The sequence below is a fragment of the Platalea leucorodia genome, assembly GCF_965183815.1.
Source record: "Platalea leucorodia genome assembly, chromosome: 7".
Classification (NCBI taxonomy): Eukaryota; Metazoa; Chordata; class Aves; order Pelecaniformes; family Threskiornithidae; genus Platalea; species Platalea leucorodia.
In genome coordinates this window covers 60,972,501-60,994,385 of record NC_138829.1, presented here as the reverse complement: position 1 = coordinate 60,994,385, position 21,885 = coordinate 60,972,501, and the positions used below count along the sequence as shown (strand labels likewise).

Sequence of the window (21,885 nt, the reverse complement as noted above, 5' to 3'; positions counted from 1 at the left end):
CTAGATGGATTAATGAAAAAAATGGTTAAACATTAAATGTAGCTATTTTGAATAACATTTGCCACCCAACTCTAATGCTTGCTTCTTAAATTGAGATAAAGCTTTCTTCTTAAAGTGCCAAAGTTCATCTTGTTACACCATGCTTGGTAGAATTTCTTCAACTGACATCTGACTTTCTACATTTTGTGAGAGGCTAGTAGCTTCTTCTACCTGAAAAGGTGGCTTGCTTAACTACATACAAGTTTTGCCCAAATGTTGTTTTTACAATAAATTCGTAAGCTACCAAAATTACTGTATGATTGTTTCTATTAAAAAAGAAAAACCCTTTAATGTCAGTAAAAATAAATACCACTTCTTGCTCAGCAAGCATCTGAATCATGAATCACTGGATGCTGGGAGTATTCATGGGAAGCATTAACGCACATTTTCCAAATTCTCTGCTTCTTCCCACTGGCCACTGTTGGGGCCAGGATTCTCAGCCTCACCACTGGCCTCAGGAAAGCTTATGAAAACTTGAGATAAAATTTCACCATTTTACTGCTCCTGTAAACTAGTAAAAAGAACCCTGAAGCTCCTTTTTAAACATTCTCCTTGGCACCCAGGAGAAAGTCAAAACATCCAAAGCCATTTCAGTTGCATGGCTTAGGCTGGGCATCCCTTCCATGGCAGATAGAAAACCTGTGACCAGCAGTAGAATAGAATCATTTAGGTTGGAAAACACCTTTAAGATCATCAGGTCCAACTGTTAACCTAGCACTGCCAAGTCCACCACTAAACCATGTCCCTAAGTGCCACATCTACACAGCTTTTAAATACCTCCAGGGATGGGGACTCAACCACTTCCCTGGGCAGCCTGATGCAGTGCCTGACCACCCTTTCAGTGAAGAAATTTTTCCTAATATCCAATCTAAACCTCCCCTGGTGCAACTTGCGGCCATTTCTCTCATCCTATTGCTTGTTACTTGGGAGAAGAGACCGACCCCCACCTCGCTACACCCTCCTTTCAGGCAGCTGTAGAGAGCAATAAGGTCTCCCCTCAGCCTCCTTTTCTCCAGACTAAACAACCCCAGCTCCCTCAGCCACTCCTCATGACTTGTGCTCCACACCCTTCACCAGCTTTGTTGCCCTTCTTTGGACACGCTCCAGCCCCTCAATGTCCTTCTTGTAGTGAGGGGCCCAAAACTGAACACAGTACTCGAGGTGCGGCCTCACCAGTGCCAAGTACAGGGGGACGATCGCTTCCCTGGTCCTGCTGGCCATGCTATTTCTTGTACAAGCCAGGGTGCCACTGGCCTTCTTGGCCACCTGAGCACACTGCTGGCTTAGCAGGCTGTTGATCAGCACCGCTAGGACCTTTTCCGCTGGGCAGCTCTCCAGCCACTCCTCCCCAAGCCTGTAGCGTTGCTTGGGGTTGTCGTGATCCAAGTGCAGGACCTGGCACTGAGCCTTGTTGAACCTCATACAGTTGGCCTCGGCCCATCGATCCAGCCTGTCCAGGTCCCTCTGTAGGGCCTTCCTACCCTCCAGCAGATCGACACTCCCGGCCAACTTGGTGTGGTCTGCAAACTCACTGAGGGTGCACTTGATCCCCTCATCCAGATCATTGATATTAAACAGAACTGGCCCCAGTACTGAGCCCTGGGGAACACCACTCATGGCTGGCCACCAACTGGATTTAACTCCATTCACCACCACTCTTTGGGCCTGGCTGTCCAGCCGGTTTTTTTACCCAGTGAAGAGTACACCTCTACAAGCCCACGTAGCTACTGCATACGGCTTGTTTACACAGCAAAACCTGTACTGATGTTACAAGCCTCTGAAAATGAGTGATGCAAAAGCACATAATTATCATAGGTAAAGCAAATTTATTTACACTGTAGGGGAAGAAAGGCTTATTAAGTTTGTTGATCCCCCACCAACTGATATTTATGACTGCTTAGAAGTATGCTTTAAGAGATGTCTCCTTTAGTGTAGATGAACATTAAAATGCTGCAACAAAACCATATGAGATATTCTAAGTTCTCTCACAAACAAGACAGGGCTATCATACAAAGTGAAAACTTAAAGGTATTCCAGTCTATCAGTTTTTACTGACGAGAACTGCATATTCAGAGAATAAAGTTACCTAAACCAAGCCTCTCAATTTCACTGTCATGTATGAATAGCACCTAGACCTCTTACAAATAAAGCTACTTAGCAGTTTTAATTTGCTAATTGCGAAGTTAAATTTTATGATAGTCCATTCAATTCACAAGACAGCTTCTCCGATAGTCACCTTTGACTCTTTAATACAGCAATGTAAAAGCTTCCCCAACAGACTAATCTGTTACGCCTTTATTAATTTTACTGTATTTCTCTTCTTTAATTGAGGTGGAATACAAATGCATAAATGTTCTGCATCCATGCCACAGAACATGCGGTTATTGTTCCTGGGCTATTCCAATTCCTCCCACTGTTTTCTTCCCAACTATAAGTAGGCACTTCTCTGCCCATTCTCAGCAATTCGTGAGTTTTCCTCCTTACCTCAGACCCAGGTCTTTCTTCAGTTTCATCTAGTCCTCTGTCTTCACAGTCACGTGTTGCACTTCAAATCTTCCAGGGGCTTCATCTTTCCAACATGCAGTACCATTTCTGAAGCTGTAGAGACAGACTGCTATAGATACTAATGCACAGACCGTGGTGCTTCTCTCCTAACATAACTATCAGCGAGTATATTACCTCAGTCCCACTCTCATGAGAGGGAACCACAAGCATTACACAGGAGCAGAAAGCAAATCTAATCAGGACTTGCCATAGTATGTTCCTGACTCAGTATTTTATTTCCACAACTATAGAGTTAAATAAGTGTTAGACAATATTAAACAAAACTTTTAACTTTAATATTCAAATTCAACACTAGTAAGAACAAATAAAGCACAAATGGGAAACATTGTTTAAACTAAAATTAATGAAGAGAAAAGCCAGTAATTAGAACAGTTCTATTTTTTAGCAACATCTGTCAGCCTAGGTCCAACATCAGTACAGGTTCTGACAGCCACATTCTGTTCATTTTGGAACTTAGAACTGAATAGCGAAGCTTTGTCTGTTGGCATCTCAGACTGCAGTTTCAGTATAGTATACTATAAGCACGATCAAACTTATGTACATGAACAATGAAGAACAACCTGAACACTTACACTAAACAATTATTTACAAGTACTCCAACATTAAAAAAAAAAATATACAATAGCCTCAAGAATGGACAACTGAAGAGAATACCAACATTTAGAGAACCTTATTAGAAAGAATTACAAAACATCAATAGCCAAGACATTAACAATTGCACTACACTAATACAGAGTCCAAATATTAAATTGGTGCATTATTTCACAATGCACTAGCTTTGAGAGAAAAATGCTGCCTTCACTAAAACGCAGCTTAGATTTGTTTCACGTAATTGTTTTAACAAGAAGCCTATTAACACAATAATGATTGTTTTAATGCTACAGTTTACAGCGAGGACAACAAACTAAAAATAGCAGCAGTTCCACATGGCACTTAATTCCACAGGTTTCTAAGCTGTGGTTTATGCAATGCCTACAAAGTGCTCCCAGTTGAATATACAAATAAAATTCACAATAAAAGTCTACCTGACATCAGGTACATTGAGTGTAGGTGGCCTTAAAGCCTGTCTTTCAAAATTTATTCCCCTCTGCTCCAAAAAAAATCAGTAACTATCAAAGCAAGGCCCCCTCCCTCCCTCTTAAAGATCATTAGGGATATTACTTCTTATTACAATGCCGTAACACTACAAAGCAGCACACCACTATAGTGGTTAACCCTGGGACGATGTAACATCTAACAGTGTAACTGAAAGGCTTATGGATTAACATCCAGGATCCTCTACAGACAAGATAGTAACTGAGTCCATTAACTCAAATGGTTAATACAGCTGATCAGCCATATTGTACAAGTAAAAACCCCGAAGCAATTCCTGTAAAACTAGTGACACTGATCAAGGACAGGACAAGAAACCAGGAATTGAATGCTTCCTTCAATTCCTTAGGCTTCAGTCTGGCAGAGATGCTATAGCCATCCTCAGTAGTTCTTTTAGACTTCATAGTTAGTATATAGTAAGACTAACTGAGCGGTTCATTTTCTTCCCAATGAGTCGAGATGGTCTATTTTGTGTCGTAGATCTAGTTGTCATTCTGTCAGTGAAGAGTGCTCGCTCCTCAGCTGCGGCCTTTGCCATCTGTGCCTTCTTCAGCTCTCTGCAAGACATTGAGAGAGTCACACTTATGCAATGGTATCGGAAGGACTACAGGCGTATCACAGCAAGAGCATTTCAAATGCATTACAGCAGTTCAGAACTCAAGACTTGCCGTCAATTTAGGTCATACTAAGACCATTATCATTTGCATCCACCTGTTTACAACCCAGAGGACAGAAGTGGGATGTTCATTACTCGTCTAGATGTTCTTTCTTTTGAACAAGGGAAGGAAATGACAAATTCACACAACTCAGATTTTGATATCCAGCCTTTTATAAGCAGCTCAACACTTCAATTACCAGAACACGGTAGGACGCTGTTTCCTTTCTAGTACCAACCGTATGATAAATCACTGAAGAGCTAATTACTGAGATGTGCCCAAATGAAACATTCAGCCACAACTGAACTTCTGTGGAAGATTCAGACAGACACACACACACACTTAGATGAACGTAACTGGCAACAGACAACTCAGGAACCATCCTTTTCCTTTTGCACACCCACATCAAAAGCTTATCACCACCTAAATCTTTTATTGCCCAACATCAAAATTTGAGCCCAAAACTGCACGGCTGAGTCACTAAAGGTAGCACAAATCGTTGTCCCCATGCAACATTCTGTCAACTATTCTGTTTCAGAGAATTACCAATACTCAGTCTGAGGATGAAGTTAAATAAAACTCAGGACAAAACTATGAAACAGTCTGACTAAAAAGCAAAGTTATCTTTATCAAGGGTTTCCCCATACACCCCTTTTCTCCTTTCCTTAAATGCTGACATATGGCTAAGTGTAAGGATTCCCTCCCAGACTCTCTTTTCCTTCTCCTATCTCAAACTACCCCTCACAGAATTTTCTCTACCGTAGGAACCAGTATTTGTAATCTCACTTCACATCCGGGCTCCAAAGCAAGATCAAATTTTACAAGCTTGCTGCATACTGGTGTATGTGTATTTAGTTTAAAGTTACATGTTTTAGTTTAATAAGCTACTCCCGTTCTTGTAAGCCAAAGTATTATTCATTAACACCTGTGCCCCATCTAATCCTCCCCACATTATCACTGTGTCAGTTCGCTGCAAGAGAATGCAATCTATTTTTAGTCATCTTCCCTAAAGATTGAACGTCAGTCACAAACGCACACACGTGTGCAAACCCACCACACCAGTACCGGGAAATTAGGTTTTACAATATACTTCCATTCTTCCTTCCTCTGAAGAAGACAACACAGTAGAACAGCTGAGTTTCCTTACAAGGATTCCTTTCACTGATGATAACTTACATACACAAGTGGTATGTTAAATGGGTCAAACGCAGGAGTGTTAAACAAAAATAAAACAAAAAAACCCAAAAATACCTACCTGAACAATTTTATGGAACACTATTCCACACGTTAACAACTACTGTGGATAAGTGTTCCTTTTAAATCATTCTTGCATTTACAGTTATTTTGTAAAGATGTACCTTACTTGTTGCCAGCCCAGAAGTAGTCTTCACAAAATATTAGCTTTGCCAACTTGCCCTTTCACATGATACAAAAATACGTTGTCTTTATACAAGCAAGCAAGTTACCTCAGCAAATCTGTCCTTGAACAACCTGCACAAAGTGTCAAATTATTCTTTCTGCAGTCAGTATAATTAATATTATAAAGATAACCATCTAAAATGGCAAGTCAGGCTACATTCAGACTGTAGCAATGACAAGATAAGCAGATAGCAATGGAGAGAATCCAAACGCAAAGTTAACATCTTCTTCATTCAAAACAATCCACTCAGAAAGTAATCGGTGTTCTATATTCCCCTCTTTTGTTCTATATTCCCTCATAAAAGCCCGCCTATAGTACTTGCAAAGTTAACTGCAGTGAAAGATTCAGATGATTGCTTCTTAACTTAGTAACTCTTTCTCTGAAACTTAAGAAGAAATCAGACTTTCCTAAAAGGAATCTCTTCTTCAAAGCTTTAATTCAGAGTTGAGCGTTTGAACGAGGGGTAGGACAAGATGACCTCTCAATACAAGTGATTCTCTGGTAACCTAATAACACTACTGTGTAAAAGTCAAACTAGTCTAAAAACATTCCTGATGTGCCATTTGATTTAAGTTCGAAACAGCTCATTTAAGTCCTGTTTTCCAACATGTTTCAATGTACAGATGACCTAGGAAAACACAGACTCAAATAATATAGATATAAGTTACACTATACATGTTGCAAAAGTATGCATTATGCTTGAAACATCTTTTTTTTTTTAAACTGTAATGTTTTGTATGCCTTGAATACTAACAGTGTAGTTGAGATTCCCTTAGAGTGTTCAAGAAGTTCCTTCTATGGAGAAAGTTCCTTTTTGAAGTTACATAACCCACTTTGTACTCTCAGGTATGTACATGCATACAGATTTGTCGACCTCGTGCAGAAACAAGGACAGCCCTGTTTTATCATCACGCTACTATCATATGAAAACCCATTAGAAATTAAGTTATATTTAAGGACTCCAAGTAACTACTTACTTCTGCAAGAGGGAGTTTTTGAATTTTTCAGCATTCAGTTCTATCCGGAGCTGCTCTGCGCTCTTTTTTGCAGCAGAGAGAAGCACTGAATGCTTGACTAGTGCCACAGCTGACGGCCTTTTCTCTGGATCAGGATTAATCATAACCTTGGAAAAAAGAAAATAAGGCATTCTAGTTAAGGCCAGTAATACCGTAAATTACACTAATCAGTGAGCCACTGGTACAAGCGTTCTTACTTTTAGTAAGTCTAGTAATTCTTGAGAAAGCACTTGTGGTATTCTAGGTAGTTTTCCTTGTCGAATTTCATGCCATTGGTCTCCATTAGTTGGAAGTGGTTCAGCCCCAGCAGCACAGACAACAGTCAGAGCAAGAGCAAAAATATCTGCTTTCGGCAAATGAGTGTAGTTCTTGAAAAACAAAGAAAAATAAATTTACTATACATACCACCCAGTGTAAGAAGAAATCTAACAGACAGCTAAACTATTCAGCACTGAATACATCCACAATATTACATTCCCCTTTAAGTACTACCAGTGTTCAACGGGATATCATTTAGGAAGTTTCTCCTCCAGCAAGGAGGCGGCAGACAGCAACTCATTACTCTAAAGAAAACAGCATGCAGACCTAACATCACTATTTTCCACAAACAAAACAGTTACCTCTTGTAGGACTTCATTTGCAAGAAAACGGCTATCACCTTCCTCCACTTGTGGACTAGATACTCGAGTTACATGACCAAGGTCACCTGCAAAAAGTAAAGAAAGTTATTTTTCAGAAGACAAGTAGACAATGCAATTCTTTTGAGCACAAGTGTGCTTCTTCTCACCTATTTTAAATATGACTCTATCAGACGACCAGTCATCATCATCACCTTCTTCTGAAGTTGTACTCGGGACTGATGTCCTAGATATGAAAATATTACCTGAAAAAGAGCAAAATTGTTTAAAAAAAAAAAAAAACCAAACATTTCTGTCCAATTTCTACTTTATCTAGTTTCACTGGTTTGCTTCAGCCACACAGACGTTTTAGTTGTATACATATCCAGTTCGTAGAGTAAGAAACTATAACTTACTCACTCTGGCCCCTCTGCTGGGAGGAGAGCCAAGTGTTATGCAAGTAGAGTCAATTACACAAAAAGGACCCAAGATAAACTCAACAACACTAAGCTTGCTAGCCAATTTTGTAACTGACATCTTTGTACTGCTATTTCGAACTTCAGTGAAGAATTTACAGTTAGTAAGGTGTGGCTAACCGCTCGTTTTTTCTAAAGCAGATTAAATTAACTGAGGGAGTTGTGAATACAGAGTAAAGCAGTTTACAAACTTACTAGGTTTGATATCCATGTGTACCAGTGACATTGAATGAATGTACTTTAAGCCTCGAGCCACCTGAAGTAGCAGGTCCTTCAGTTCTGGTTCAGTAAAATAACGCATATTCCTGTAATTTTCACTTATGGCATCTGCTAAACTACCGCCTAAAACAACATTAAAGAAAACAACTAATTATTTCACATCAAACAGTTGACAAAGTAATGACAACTTGCTTCCAAAAGTAAGTACAACTGGCTTCCAAAATTAACTGTGAATATATCACCAAGAACTTGCTGATGATACATACAAAGTGTAAAATCTAGTGCTGCATCCCCTGTTTATAGCCATGTAATATAATTATTTTTCTGCTGTAGTTGCTGTGCAAATTAACAGGATACCAACACAAGGGAAGAGACCTCTCTCCCTCTTCCAAATCTCTGGCAGAGTATCAACCACAGCAAAAAGCTTCAGAAATCAGGTCCACCTCCCTTTTTAACGGAAACTCTCGTAATTTGCTGTATTCCAGTTTCTACTATAGTACAGAAGAACAGTTTTGCTACTCGCAAATGTCTCACTGTACTTCCAATATTCTTGAATACTTAAGACTTTGTCTGCAATTTTGTATAGTTTTTGCTTCATATATCTGATATGCCTTTTCCAACAGAAAGGAACATCAGACACATTTGAGACGATGGTATGAGCTATGTGTAGGACCATCAATTCCTAACTAGTGCTAGGGATTTGTAGAGATACCTGTGTATCTTCAAAAATTAGATTTTTTGAAAGCAAGTTCAGAACAAGTGATAAACTTTACTTACCATTGCAATATTCATTCTGTATAAGCATATGATCATCTTCTGCCCATGCAGAGTAGTATCTTACTACGTGAGAATGCTGTCCCAGAACTGCATGTGCATAGACCTCTCTTAAAGCATTTTGCCTGTTACAGTCACAAAAAATAACGGTACACAAGAATATTATGAGGTGAAGTTAGTCCAATTTCAGTTTGATAGAATCACTTATTATAATATCATGCCCCTCTGCCAGCTCAGGTTTCTAATTAAAATCTTCATAATGAGTTCTGCAGCACCTTAAGGTGGATTTGTATTTATATCCAAACAGCTAAAATAATTTACATTGTATTAAAAGACTAAGTATATGGAATGTCAAAAAACAGGTTTTATTGCAGGTAATTCTTGAGCAAGCTGCCACTTCCATTACATACTTTCTAACCAGCAGCAAGCTTTGAGAAGCATCACTGAAGTTTTAAGAAAAAAAAAAAAACTAATGAAGATCATAAGCCAGGAGTATGACTGAACTCAACACTCCTAACTTCTTGTGTGTAAGTCTGGTATGCAATTTTGAGCAACTCAAACTTGTGGAGTTTTATATTGTAACTATTAGAACAGTGGGGGATAAAGTCATGAATTGCAGGCTCATTTACAAATGCCAAAAAAATAACCCAAAACTGACTTAACTAATCTGCATGTCACTCAAGTTGACAAGGATGAGGACCTAGTTGGGAATATTGCTTTCCTTTCATATCTCAAAGGATCATCACTGCAGTTTATTCATATAGTCCCTCCTGCCATTAATACAAGTAAGCATTATTTTTATTTTCCAGCTGAGAACAATCTGTTTCCACACAGAATATTGGGACGAACACCTGCTAGGAGAAAGGCCAAGTAGCCTTTCCTCCCCAGTACTGCACAGTATTCGGGGGCGGGGAGTAAAGTGACTTCAAAACTGTATCTGTTTTACATTTAATTCACGTATATTTACATTTTTCTTTTAAATGCCTTCTCTAGACACAAATACAAAGAGACCTGAGAGGAAACAGCACCAAGAGGCGACTTTTAATAGCAGGAAATACTCACTCATCCACTGAGCCAGCTAAGGGTTTCTTGGATCGCTTTATTGCATAAATACAGCCATCAAGCCTCTTCACACATTTAAACACAGAACCGAATTCACCAGATCCAATCTTCTCCAACTCATGAAATTCGGTGGCATACCGTGACTTCATATTACTTTCTGTTATTGTTATCCTCTGCAAAGATTAGAAAGTAAAATACTTAGATCTGCAGATACACAAACTGTCAAACTTCGTATCAAGTTCTAAAGATTAATTACCTTAGCAGGTCTGATAGTTTCATCTTCAGGCTCTCCATCACTTGCTTCCATGTCCTCTCCACAAGAGCTGAAATTCACACCAGTTACTTTTGCAGAAGTAAAATGGCTTAAGTAAACTTAAAACTGAAGTCTAGCAGCTGTTGATTCTTCTGAGATCTAATTCTCCCATTATACCTAAGTTTAGTTTAACTAATGCTAGACATTTGTAAGCGCAAAATCATAAAATAAAGGTATCACGCTAATATTTTTGTCATTTCTTTCTTCACGTTTCATACTAGTATTTAACGTGTTTTTCCCTCCTCAAGAAAAGACTGTGTGCGTAGCTCATTCAGTCAGGTAAAATGACTGTAGGACACAGCCTAGTCTATCCTCTCTGTATACTAATCAAAAGATCTAGTGCTAAATGATTATTTCCTAATATCATACACCTCAAAGCAGATACTTTAAGAGCTATATTATGCAACACTAACAGATTTGCAAGGAAAAATACTTTCATAGAAGCAATTTGTAGCAAAACTTTTGCAGCTAAAATAGTTCTAAAGATAAGCTTAACAAAGGAAGATAGAAGTTACTCACTCATTCCAGTGCGTTCTCTTCCTCCTACGACATTTTCCTTCAGAGTTGTGAAGGAACATGGAATCGGGAGTGAAGGGATTAATGTTCACATGAGGTGTTTGTCTAATATCTTCTTCTTGCTTCTCCGATTTCCCAACATTCATAAATAGAGAGCCCCCTCGAAGTTTGACTGAGCTAGAGCCTATTCCTTGTGCTTTAGAAAGCAAGCTCTATATTTATTAAAAAAGAAAAAAAAAAAAAAAAAAAGACATTTATAGCCTTAATATTGCTTTAGACACAGTCAAGTCATGCTTGAAAGCCATCATTACTATATTCTCTAATCAAAGTTAGCATGAGTTGTTCAAATATCTGCATTTCCATCAAAAAGAATTCCAAAGAAACTATTAGGCTTTATACTCTACATAAAAACAGTTAAAGGAAACACTGAATGTTAAAACAATTTTTAAAAGACAGGAACGATTATGAGAGCAGTGCTTTTCTGGCTTCAATCATGTCATCACCTAAACTTCTTGGATGATTCTTTGTCCATGAAACAAACACAGATGAAAACTCATGGACCATCCTGTGCTGCATCTCCATGATTTTCACATACAAGATATAGAAGTTAGATCAGATATAGAAAATTATCTCTGGCGACTATAAATTCAGGTGACATGCTAAAAAAAAAAGTAAATAAAAGATTTAATAGTGACACACAGATGCCTCTTCATGAGCCTACAAAGAATTGGTCAAGAATTGACAGCACTGTTGCATCGTCAGTTCAACATCCAAAGCAGATCTTTTGGGTGGTAATTTGTCAGACCAGGCATTTTCCAGGCACACGATGAAAACTCTCCCAGTTAGGTAGGGAAGTCTGCACCTGAGTCTCCTACAGCCTGGTGAGGATGCCAAACACAGACCTATTGGATCACAAGCAGGAGTATTGCCTTATCCTAGCATCACCTTACAAAATAAAGAATTGACATACTAAAGCCTAAACCACCATAGGGAAGAAGGCTGATACTTGGGAATCTCAACTGCACTCCCCAAATCTGGACTGGATGAAGACCTTTAAGTCACTGTGTCTCTCAACACACATTTCAGTACTTCCACTGGATACCTTAACCAAATGATTCTTCCAGATTCCAAAGATAATCGCCCCCAGATAACCCATGTCAAATTTGGGCACCTAATTTAAGAATCCCACTGAACCGCAGTGTTAAGACCTTGTTTTTAGTGTCACAATCCACAAGACTCTTGCATCTCTAAAGCATCTGCTCCTGACTCAGTACAAGATCATCACTGATTTTAGTATTTCCAAGCATGCACCACTGATTTCTACAAGTGAAACCTCATTTGAGATGGAAGCTGTAGAAAACCAATTAACAAGGTTGCCTTCCTCACACCTTAAGTCAGTTGTTTTCAATCTATAGTCTATAGACCCCTGGGAGATTATCCCCGGGGATTATCCCTGGATTACTTCTAAAGGGCTATATGAAAAGTAATGAAGAAAGCAAGCCTATTATCACTAGATTTAAATTCACTATACGGTGTTTTACATGAGTGTTGAGTTCAAAAGTTGAAATGCTTTCCAAAAGTCTGTTATTGACAGAATTAAGAGCTACCTATCCCTTCAAGCTTTCAAATCCATCGGTTTAACAGCATCGGCTACTCCAACAGCCTTTTACATCTGATACAGAAGACTGCAGTGACTGAATTTGCACGGGCATGCGGTACAACGAGGGCAGTACTCACGGAAGGCAAACCGACTTACTGACAGACACGCAGGAGCGAATTCCAAGCCAAGCTTTAACTTTCTGGTTATAAAGGTACAAATGCCCACACGACACTAAAATATTTGAGAGTTTAATATTCTACTTTCACCCTTTAAAAAAATCTTGTCCACAAAATATAGCAAAACCAGGGTACTTGTATATTTATATACGTAAGTAATATATCTATAGAAGTGCATTTACCTATATATTGTATACATGTAAGGGGGGTTGTTCCACGCCCCCAGTCACCCCGCGGGACAAAACGCACGACGGGGGGCGCGGCACCACCTTCGCTCCCCCCCGCCCAGGCGGTGGCCGGTGGGCGGACAGCGCGGCAGCCCGGGCTGCGGCGCGGAGCGGGGCGCCGGGCTGAGGGAGCCCCGCGCGGGGGCGAGGCGACGGCGCCCCCCCCCGGCGCCCGCCCCTTCCCGGCCCCCACCGGCGCGCGGGGCCCGAGCGTCGCCCCCCGCGGTTACATAACCGTAACGGCCGGGCTGTGGGCCGGCCCGGGGCAGAGGCCAGCTCGGCGCTGCGGGCAGGCGGGGTGGTGCAAGCGGAGCGGGCGGCGGCACCGCCCGGGCCCGGGCCCCCGCCGCCCCCTAACCCCCGCGTTTCCACCGCGGGGCGCGGCGCCGTGCCTCCCGCCGCCCCCCCCCACCCCCCCAGGGGCGGGCCGGCCGCCGATCGCTGCCCGGCCCAGCACGCCCCTCCGCCCTCTCCGCGGGCAGGGGGGCCCCGCAGCGCGGCGGAGCGCTCCGGCGGCGGGGCGGGTGCCTCACCTTGGGGGTGTGCGGCGTGTCGAAGAGGCGCAGCTTGCGGAAAGTCTTGTGAGGCGGGGTGCCGGGGTAGTCGGGCAGCGGCGAGCTGGGCTCCTCGCTCCGCGCCCGGTAACCGCTCGCTGCCGGGTGCGGCGGGGAGCGCCCGCAGTAGCGACGGCCCTTGTGGGGGGGCGGCGGCGAGGGCGAGCCGGCCATGAAGTAGGCTCCGGGCGACTTCACCGGAGAGGAGCCGAAGCCCTCCTCCTCCCACGAGTCCCCCTCGTCCGGCAGCGGCGCCGCCGCTGGCTCCATCTCCTCCTCCTCCTCCTCCAGCAGGGGCGGGTCGCCCCGCGCCGGGGTGCGAGCCGCCGAGAGCGGCGAGTCCGCCTCCTGGAAGGCCGAGTCCTCCCCGGTGCTGTTGCCGCTGCTGCCGCCTTCCTCCTCCTCGTCCTCCTCCTCCTCCTCGCAGTCGCTGTTGCCGCTCAGGAACAGCAGCTTCTGCCGGATCGGGGCGGCCGCCCGCCGGGCCGAGACCCGCCGCGGCGGCGCCGCCTGCTGCAGGCTCAGAAAGCTCATGGCGGCTCGCTGCGAGCCCCGCTCACGGCCGGACCCGGCCGCGCCGCGCCCGCTGTCGCTGCGCTGCGCTGCCCCGCGTCCCCTCGGCGCGCTACGCCCCTGGGTGCGGCGGCGGCTCCGCACGGCGCTGCCCGCGGGCACGGCTCGCCTCGCGCTGTTCGGACTCCGCGGCTTTCCCGCGACCGTTAGTCACGTGGCGCGCACGCCAGCCAATCACGCCCGCCCACTCGGTTTGAAAACACGGAGGGAGGGGGCGGGCCGACACGCGGCCGCGTCACGGGGCGCTTTGGCGCGAACGCCGCGGGCGGAGGGGGCGGGGCGGGGGCGGGGTTCGCCCCCCGAGACCGGCACTGAGGCGGCCGCGCGTACGCTGCTGCCCCGTGGGGCGCGAGCCGGGCGCCATCTTAGCCCGGGGGCGCGGCCCCGGCCAGCCCCGGCGGCGGAGCCTGGGGCGCGGCCGGGCCGGTGCCGCCCGGGAGCGGGTCTTGGGCGGGCGGCCACCCCGAGCCGCCAGCCCGGCCGAGGGGGGCCGCGCCCTGCCCTTCTGCGGGTGCAGCTCCCCGCTGCACAGCAAGGTGGTTTTGCTCCCGTTTGGTTGCTAGAAGAGTGCGCAAAAATCTCCATTCATGTGCCCAAAAACAGTAACTCCTTTTAGGCCAGTGAAAGACAGCCTTTTTTAGCCAAACCAAAAAATGCATGCATTCCCAATAACTCGACTCACGTGATTTAAAAGGCAGACAGAAACACAGGAGCCTCAAATGCAGCAGCCCATGCTGTTAACAATAACTCCTACAGGACACTTGCAAATGAACCAGAAGTCTCACTCTAAATGTGATTTGCAGCGGATGCCATTTATCAGACAGGCTGTCTCCCTACAGATGCCACAACTTTTCCTCTCAGCTTCATTTTCCATCTCGTACCACCTTGATCAAATGTAACCCGCCAATCTCTCTCCTGTACCAAATCACCTTAAAATGAACCCCTTGGGTAACAAAGGTCCTGACAAAAATCAGTGTTTTCCAGCCACAAGAGCCCCGAACAACCCAAGGAAAGCCAGGCGTGCATCCCTGTCGAGTTTCCCTCTGCTCCCCGAGGCTCTGGGCAGGCACACTGTCCCCCGGCCGCGTGGGCCGCGCCGGGGCTCGCTTCCCTGAAAGCTGAGGGCACATGGGATGCTCGGACCCTGGACACACAGCCTGTGCCCGGCCGGCCTCCGCCCCAAAGCCTACCCCTCCTCGCCTGGAGGACAAAAACCTCATCTGCCGCACATGGGACACCTCTATAGAGAGCGGCACCGTCTGACAGCTTCAAAGATAGGGAACTAAAACACCTAAGGGCCCGTCAATAGAAAACAGAAGTTTGTACTTAACTGTGTTTCCCTTGTTTGCCAGTCTCCTGTCGCTGGGCTGCTGGTCCCCGGTGTCCACGGGCAGAAGCCTCAAAAGCAACTTCGGACACGGTTCCCCCGCAGCCGGGGCGCAGACGTTCCCGCTGCTGAAGGAAGGGCTGCGGTCAACAGCCGGGCTCGGAGGCCCTTTTCTGCTGCCTGCTGAAACGGGACACCTGTACCTCCAACAGGTAATTATTTTTAGACAGATTTTCTATTGAGGCCCAAAACAAAAATACCGGGATACTTTTTTCTGCCCTTTTCACACCGGTGCTGTTCACACAACTGCCACTCTCCAAGTCAGCGTGCTTTTGGGACGCAAGAAGCAGCACGGGGATGCTGGTGTCCCACACTCCACTTCTGCTAGCGACTCCTCCTTTGGTAACCTCTCCTGCCCGAGAATACCTGTTTCTTTGCGGAGAGCTGCCGCGCAGGGCCCCACAACTGTCCCCGATGGCTCTCGCTGGTGCCCCGCAGGGACGGAACCAGCAGTGTGCGCGGGGGCAACTGCCTGTGCCGCCAGCATCGCACGAACGTAAGAGCGTTTTAAATTAATTTGGCTGATATAACTCTGTACTCACACATGCTCCCTGTGCCGGCGCAGTTTTGCTTGGAGCTCCGTCGCCTCATGATGCATGGGTCGCTACCTTTTTCTTCTGTAAGGCCTACATAGAAACATTTCCACTTAAATATCGCATCCCCACATTTCTCACACTTTCAATGGCCTAAAAGCTTCAGAGAGTTTTTGTTTCCAGGACAAGCAGTGGCAAACCACAAGAACACAATTTTTGAGATTATGGAAACCTCCTGAAAACTAGTTTCAGAAAACTGAAAGTAGTCAACATAACCTACGAAAATGGGATTGGGCAGCATTTACAGAGATACGGTTATATCAAGCCAAGTGCTGTACACACGCCTGGTGTGCAATAATTTAGAATCACAATAATGTCCCATTAAAAATACTCATTTTTAAAACTGAAATGAACTGTATAGCAAATACTAACTGAAGCATTCAAATTTTAGAACAGATGATGTATGAGAAGGCTATTAAAAAAATACAACCTCCATCTCTTTCTCAGTTAACAGCCCACAGAGGGAGATGCGAAGCAATTCCACTAGCTGTGGCTTGCTTCAGTCATATATGAAGTTTCCTTTTCTTTAAAAAAGATTAAAGAATTTAAGCTTTCAATAAATCCTTCCCCCTGAAATCTTGAAGCTGCAGTTTCCTTCCCAAACTCAACCTAAATATAACTGGTGCTGCATTGTTTTCTGGAGTCTACAGACACTGGTATTTAGTGAGGGTAAATGGCAAACTGGAATTCAGAAGCCCTATTGTATAGACTTTAACTAATGAATTGCTAATCACTGGAACAGTTTAAGTGGGACAGAATCAAATGGAACAATTCAGAGTTTGTACAGAGAAGGAAATATTTCTGAAGAGAACACAAAGATACGAGAGGAAAGGAAAAAAGGAATAGAGAAAGAAATAAACAGCAGTAACACAATTGTTTTAAAAGAAAGTTTATTTCCAAACTGAGAGCAAATAAGAAAGGGAAGTACTGAATAAATATGTAACTATAACAAAATGCATAGTTGCTATATAAGGACTGCATTCATAGGCTCTACATATGTGCTATGTTTGCATCAGTTGTTCTTTTGCTGTAGTTCAACAGGACCATCAATGGTTGTGTTGAAGAGAAGATGATTTTCCCCCAAACTGAGTGTGACAACTCTGCCATCCTGTCCACCATGACAACCGCTATAACTAGCATTAGGAGGCCTATAAACAGCCTAACTAAGAAGCACCGCTTAGCCAGTTCCCTTAGTCAGAGTGCACATTAGCAATGGACATCATCGCAGGAGGAAGAGAGGTGAGCGGGGAAGAGCTCTGCAGGCTTCCACTGCGCCATACTTTATGAGCCAAATTCATCCCAAATTCGCTGAAGCTGATTAAATTGCACCTTTGAGCCTCTGTAGATCTTGCAAACTAAAGCCCTGATCCTCCAAATAGATGTAACAGCACATAACGTGATGTCCAGGCAGTGCCTGACTGATACTCCTACAAATTTGAGTGGTTTAAGGGTTTTCAAGATATATTTGCAAAATTGGCTTCTGGTTTTCTTTAATACTTGCTTTGAAATTAAAAAATAAGTATATCAGTCTGGTGCACTGAAGATTTTGCTACCAGAAATACTTATCTGGGGCAGCACACACTCACTGACAAACAGCTGCTTTTAACTAGGAGTTTGCAAGCTCAAGGGAAACTGTTGTTCTCTCTTTTGTGGGTAGCAGGGGAACCCAAATAATGATGAATGGGAAAGAAATAGAACAATGGCCAATTTGTCTAGCTGTCAGAGGAAACTGCTGCAGAAGTGGGTACACTGCCATCTTGTCAGGATTTCCTGCACTTACAAGTTCATCGGCAATCCCCCAAAACCACTTTGATCAAATTGGAAGAGGTCTGCCAAAAACTAGATGAAACCCATTCTACATCAGCCAGGATAGTCATGACACTATGATGAGTTCATCTTATTATGAGAAGGGTAAATGGAGTGAAAAAGCAGAAGAGGAGGAAGGTCAAGGTGCTTATATGAAAAACAGACACACTACAGCTACTTGTGCCAAGGCTGTTGCTGGAGAACCGAGAGCAGGGACAGATCTGTGCTGTTCCAGGCTTTTCTCTGGGTTCCAGCAGGTACCTAGGGACCAGCGTGCTTGTCACCGGTGCCAGCGATGGCGTTCCAGTGTTTATGCAAGACTTGGCATATACAGGGCTAACGGGTCTCAGTGGTAGTGTGCCAACTGGGAGATGTTGTCTCTGGGCCACTGACAGCTTAAAGGTGAACAGTTTAAAGATTATTTTATCTGGGGTTGTGCTGCTAACACCTGCTGTTAGCTGGCAACCTCTTTTTCTTCATTACAAGGTCCAGAGTTGAATGGGTTCTCCATCACAGGTGGACTTTGTGTCCAAAGACATGCCTGTAGCTGATGCTGCCAGTCCTTTTACTCCTTTTAGCCTATAGTCTGCATGCAGATAGAGCATTTCTCATGGATGTATTCACCCAGGAAGTGTAAATAAGAAGAGAACAAGGCAGAGAATAGAATGGAGAATTTGACAGCATGTAAGATGCCTCCCAAAAAGCGGCTCCTGGGCCCAAAATCTTGCAATTTAAGGGAAGATCTGAAGATACTCAGAAAGAAGTTATAATGTACAGGGTACATTAAAAAAGCCCAGGTTTTGCCAAGCAGTCACGTACAATTCAGTATTTCTCTGTGACTATGAGAGCACATGCTCTTAACAGTTTTTAGTGACTCCCTTTTTGCCTGTCTGCCTCTTAACACTTGAAATCTCTGCTTACAAAGAAAATGGCAAAAGAATCTGTATTCAGATCAAAATTTTCGTCCAAAACATCCTAAAAGTTGAAGAGACAGAATGATTGCCATGACTGAAAACAGGTACAATTAGAATGCCCCATTCGTGCGCTGAAGTTAAAATGATCAGAGTAGAACAGAAGTCAAGATTTTGTATCTGCAGTTAAAAACCTCAAAATGTCTAATGCACAGAAACTAAATAGTCACTACTAATTAACCAGTATCACTAACCTCCTTCGTTTTTCTCCTTCAGGGAACATGCAAAACCATAAAAGAGGTACTCAGCCTTTTTTTTAAATTTACTACTATTCATTTTAATAATCTCTTATGCATATCATTTAAAGTAAGACATTTTGCACACATTTTTTTAGAAATGCAGATAAAAAGATAAAAGCCTAGTAAGAGTTTCAAGAAGCTCAGTCACCTTCTTCCCACTAATACCATCCTCAGGAACCTACATACATTCAAAAATCTGTCTCATTGTCTTGAATGTATCTGTTTAAAAACAAAAAGCTGCTAATCCTGTCTGTCCCACAAACCGTTCTTGTACTTGTTGACTTTTCAGTCATTACAACCTATGTTCAAATCTGAATTAGCTCTGCACCAAAGCAAAAAGCATACTGGAGATGTAGCTTTGGGATGCTGTCATTTCTCCAGAAGCTTTCTACAGCCATGTGGTAGTTTCTGTTACGCCAGCAGACCTGCCAGATGTTAGGAAGTCAGCCTCTTTTCCTTGTCTTGCCTCACTAAGATACCTGCTCAGAAGCCTCTCAGCCAAATACTATAGAATCAAGCGGTAACACGATGGAGAGTCTAAAACTCCCCAGAAAAATAAGGAAAATACAGCAGCCAGTCAACATAAAGGCTGGTGAGGGATTTAAATAAAGGAAAGGGTAAAATGCTGGGGTTTTAACAGTTAAAACAGCATAAGACACTGTTTTGTTATAGAAAAAAATGCCACACAATCACTTATGCCCTGAAAGTGTAAATGTTTTGCCATTCCTTTGAGTAAAATGCTTCAAATAATCTAAACAGAACAAAAATAATGCAAATAAAATCTCTTACTGCTTCAGAACCCAAGATGGATGGGATTTAAGGGGGTCACGTTTCCATTAGAGAGAAATACACAGATTCTGTGGGACAAAATGCTTGCTTGTTGATATAAGCTTGTTTATTGGGATAATTAAAGTCTGCTTTTAATATAACCGTCAGTTGAAAAAGTCTGGTATCACATTCCTGATAGGCTTAGGTGTCAACCACTTACTGCTAATGGTGATGGTCTAATTAGATTGTTAGATTTTCCTTTGGCCAGTGAACTTTACTAGCAGAATGAAAAATAGCATCAAAGGAACGGCAAACTGCTGGCAACACCTAAGCTACATTTTGAAATACACGTAACACAAGGAAAACAGCTTGTTTCTGTGCCTTATTTGGAGTGTACTTTACTATTTACGACGCAAGAACGGAAAGTGGCTCTTGATTTTTTGGTCTCTTGTCATAGGGGTCCAAGCTTTGGAAGGTTTTTATCAATGGATCAAAAAATACTTTTGGGGGATCTGGTGTTCAAATATATACTGCTTTGCAAAAAAAAAAAAATATAGGAGTACCTTACTATTGACAACCAGCTGGAGTTTGGATTTATGCATCTGCAAAGACAAGGCATGTGTTAATTTCTATCTTTTTTGAGACAAAAATGATGCAGGCTGAATAAATATATTTTTAAAGTTCCAAACAACTGTAAAGTAATAGCTGAACAGAACACAAATTACCTTTCATTTCCTGTCTCTTAATGCCTTACTGCTTAAGAATATCAGTTTGCTTCCCACCCAACTATTGGCGAAATTTCATCTGTGCTGTATTTGAAAAGTACCCAGAAAATTTTACAGAACATTTAATTGTTTTCCTTCAATGATAAACTAAGAGTGACTGGAAAAGGCTTGTTATAGGGCACTTCTGCATCTGGGTAAGTAGAAGCTATGGTCAACCTGAGGTGTGCAATCTGACTAACCTCAACAGCTGTAGTGCTGAAGTTGCCAGATTCAGAAACTCTTGATCACATCCTCACTCCATACCATCTTTTCCTGGTGGCTAAATACCGATTAAGTAGCTTCCCGTCCCTGGGGAAGGGTCCCTGACTCTGCGCTCTGAGAAGCACACAGCATGCAGAGTGATTTTTCCGTATTCTAGTACAGCATAATCATCACAGAAACCAGAGCATCCAGTCAAGCAAATTACTCTCGGCAGCATTTGAGGGGTTATGAGGGTTAGGAACTAGAGTAAAGTTTAGGAAGAACTGCCTTCCAAGGTCAGACATTTTGTTTATCTGGACTATCAGCTCTGTCCTTCTCTTGTGTGCTAAGCAGACACCACATGCCTTTTCTCCCACACTGTGCCTGAATATCTCTGGTATCAGTCAGCTGATCGGTTGCTGAGATTAATTATACCATCAGGGATTATGGCTGTTTACCACTTTGTTGTCAGGCTTCAGGATTTACTCTTATAAAAACACACTCTTCCAGTGTCAGCCTATTCATGTGTGCTTTGGCATTAGCTCTTTAGGGTAAAAACTGTCCTATTGTTATGTTAGTGTGTCTGGCACAATAGGTCATCAGCCTGGAGCACCGAAAATAATTGCCTCTCTCTTATTACTGTCAGGAGAGGCACTGAACTACGGTAAAGAAAAGCAAAGCCCACAGTGGTGAAAAACGGTAGAAACATTTAAAAGGGAAAACTTGACTGCAAAGTCTAGAGAGGTTTTGGGTTTAGTCCTTTAAGGGAGGAGTTGGCGTAGGCCTGGAATTCAGATCTGAAAGAAGAAAGTGTCTGGGAATGCTGGAAACGTGGGAGCCAATTTGTAAGAGGAAGTGATATACTGAGTTGCCTTACTTTACAGGATTCCTCTTTTACTAATTATTTCCTTCTAGTGTGCCAAAGCATTCCCTTTGAGACAGAACTGTCAATGAGTAAAATCTAAGGGGAAAGGATAGAGATTTCTACTGCCAAAAGCCCAATGCTTTTTGTCATATTCTGTTTCCTCCTCCTGAAATCCTTTTCACTAATATTCCTGTCTAACCCGATTTCATCCTGTGTGATCTCCACTACAGGTGCTTTGACACCAACACACAGCATCAGCTTACCAAAACAGCTCCTTCCACTCCAGTCTGAATGGAAGCAGGGTGGAAAAATCACACAGGTCTCTCCACTCTGAAAACAAGTCTATTATGAATACAGGCCTCACAGCTAAGACACATATAATCACCTCAGCTTCTC

The 21,885-nt window shown here is 43.3% G+C and overlaps 2 protein-coding genes across 5 annotated transcripts in view; both read right to left on the bottom strand.

Moving 5' to 3' along the window:
• Window positions 1-2,952: 2,952 nt before the first annotated feature.
• WEE1 (WEE1 G2 checkpoint kinase) lies at window positions 2,953-21,819 on the bottom strand (the record flags this gene model as incomplete). Of its 4 annotated transcripts, XM_082316953.1 has the most annotated exons (14): window positions 2,953-4,253; window positions 6,750-6,895; window positions 6,986-7,156; window positions 7,409-7,494; window positions 7,576-7,671; window positions 8,077-8,223; window positions 8,878-8,999; window positions 9,937-10,109; window positions 10,193-10,259; window positions 10,769-10,977; window positions 15,227-15,350; window positions 15,825-15,908; window positions 20,223-20,261; window positions 21,753-21,809. In XM_082316953.1, the coding sequence occupies 12 exons, from the start codon at window positions 15,878-15,880 to the stop codon at window positions 4,103-4,105; spliced, it is 1,548 nt and encodes a 515-aa protein (XP_082173079.1). In that variant the 3' UTR covers window positions 2,953-4,102. The 4 variants fall into 4 exon arrangements, with proteins under 4 accessions (XP_082173079.1, XP_082173080.1, XP_082173081.1 ...); XM_082316954.1 differs by lacking the exon at window positions 20,223-20,261 and having other exon boundaries at window positions 21,753-21,819; XM_082316955.1 differs by lacking the exon at window positions 21,753-21,809 and having other exon boundaries at window positions 15,227-15,347; window positions 20,223-20,258.
• The window catches only part of ZNF143 (zinc finger protein 143), a 43,943-nt gene continuing 43,810 nt past the window's right edge, over window positions 21,753-21,885 (bottom strand). Inside the window, exon 18 of the transcript XR_014228707.1 lies at window positions 21,753-21,819. The gene's annotated coding sequence lies outside the window, so the exon portion shown is untranslated. The remainder of the gene's footprint in view (window positions 21,820-21,885) is intronic.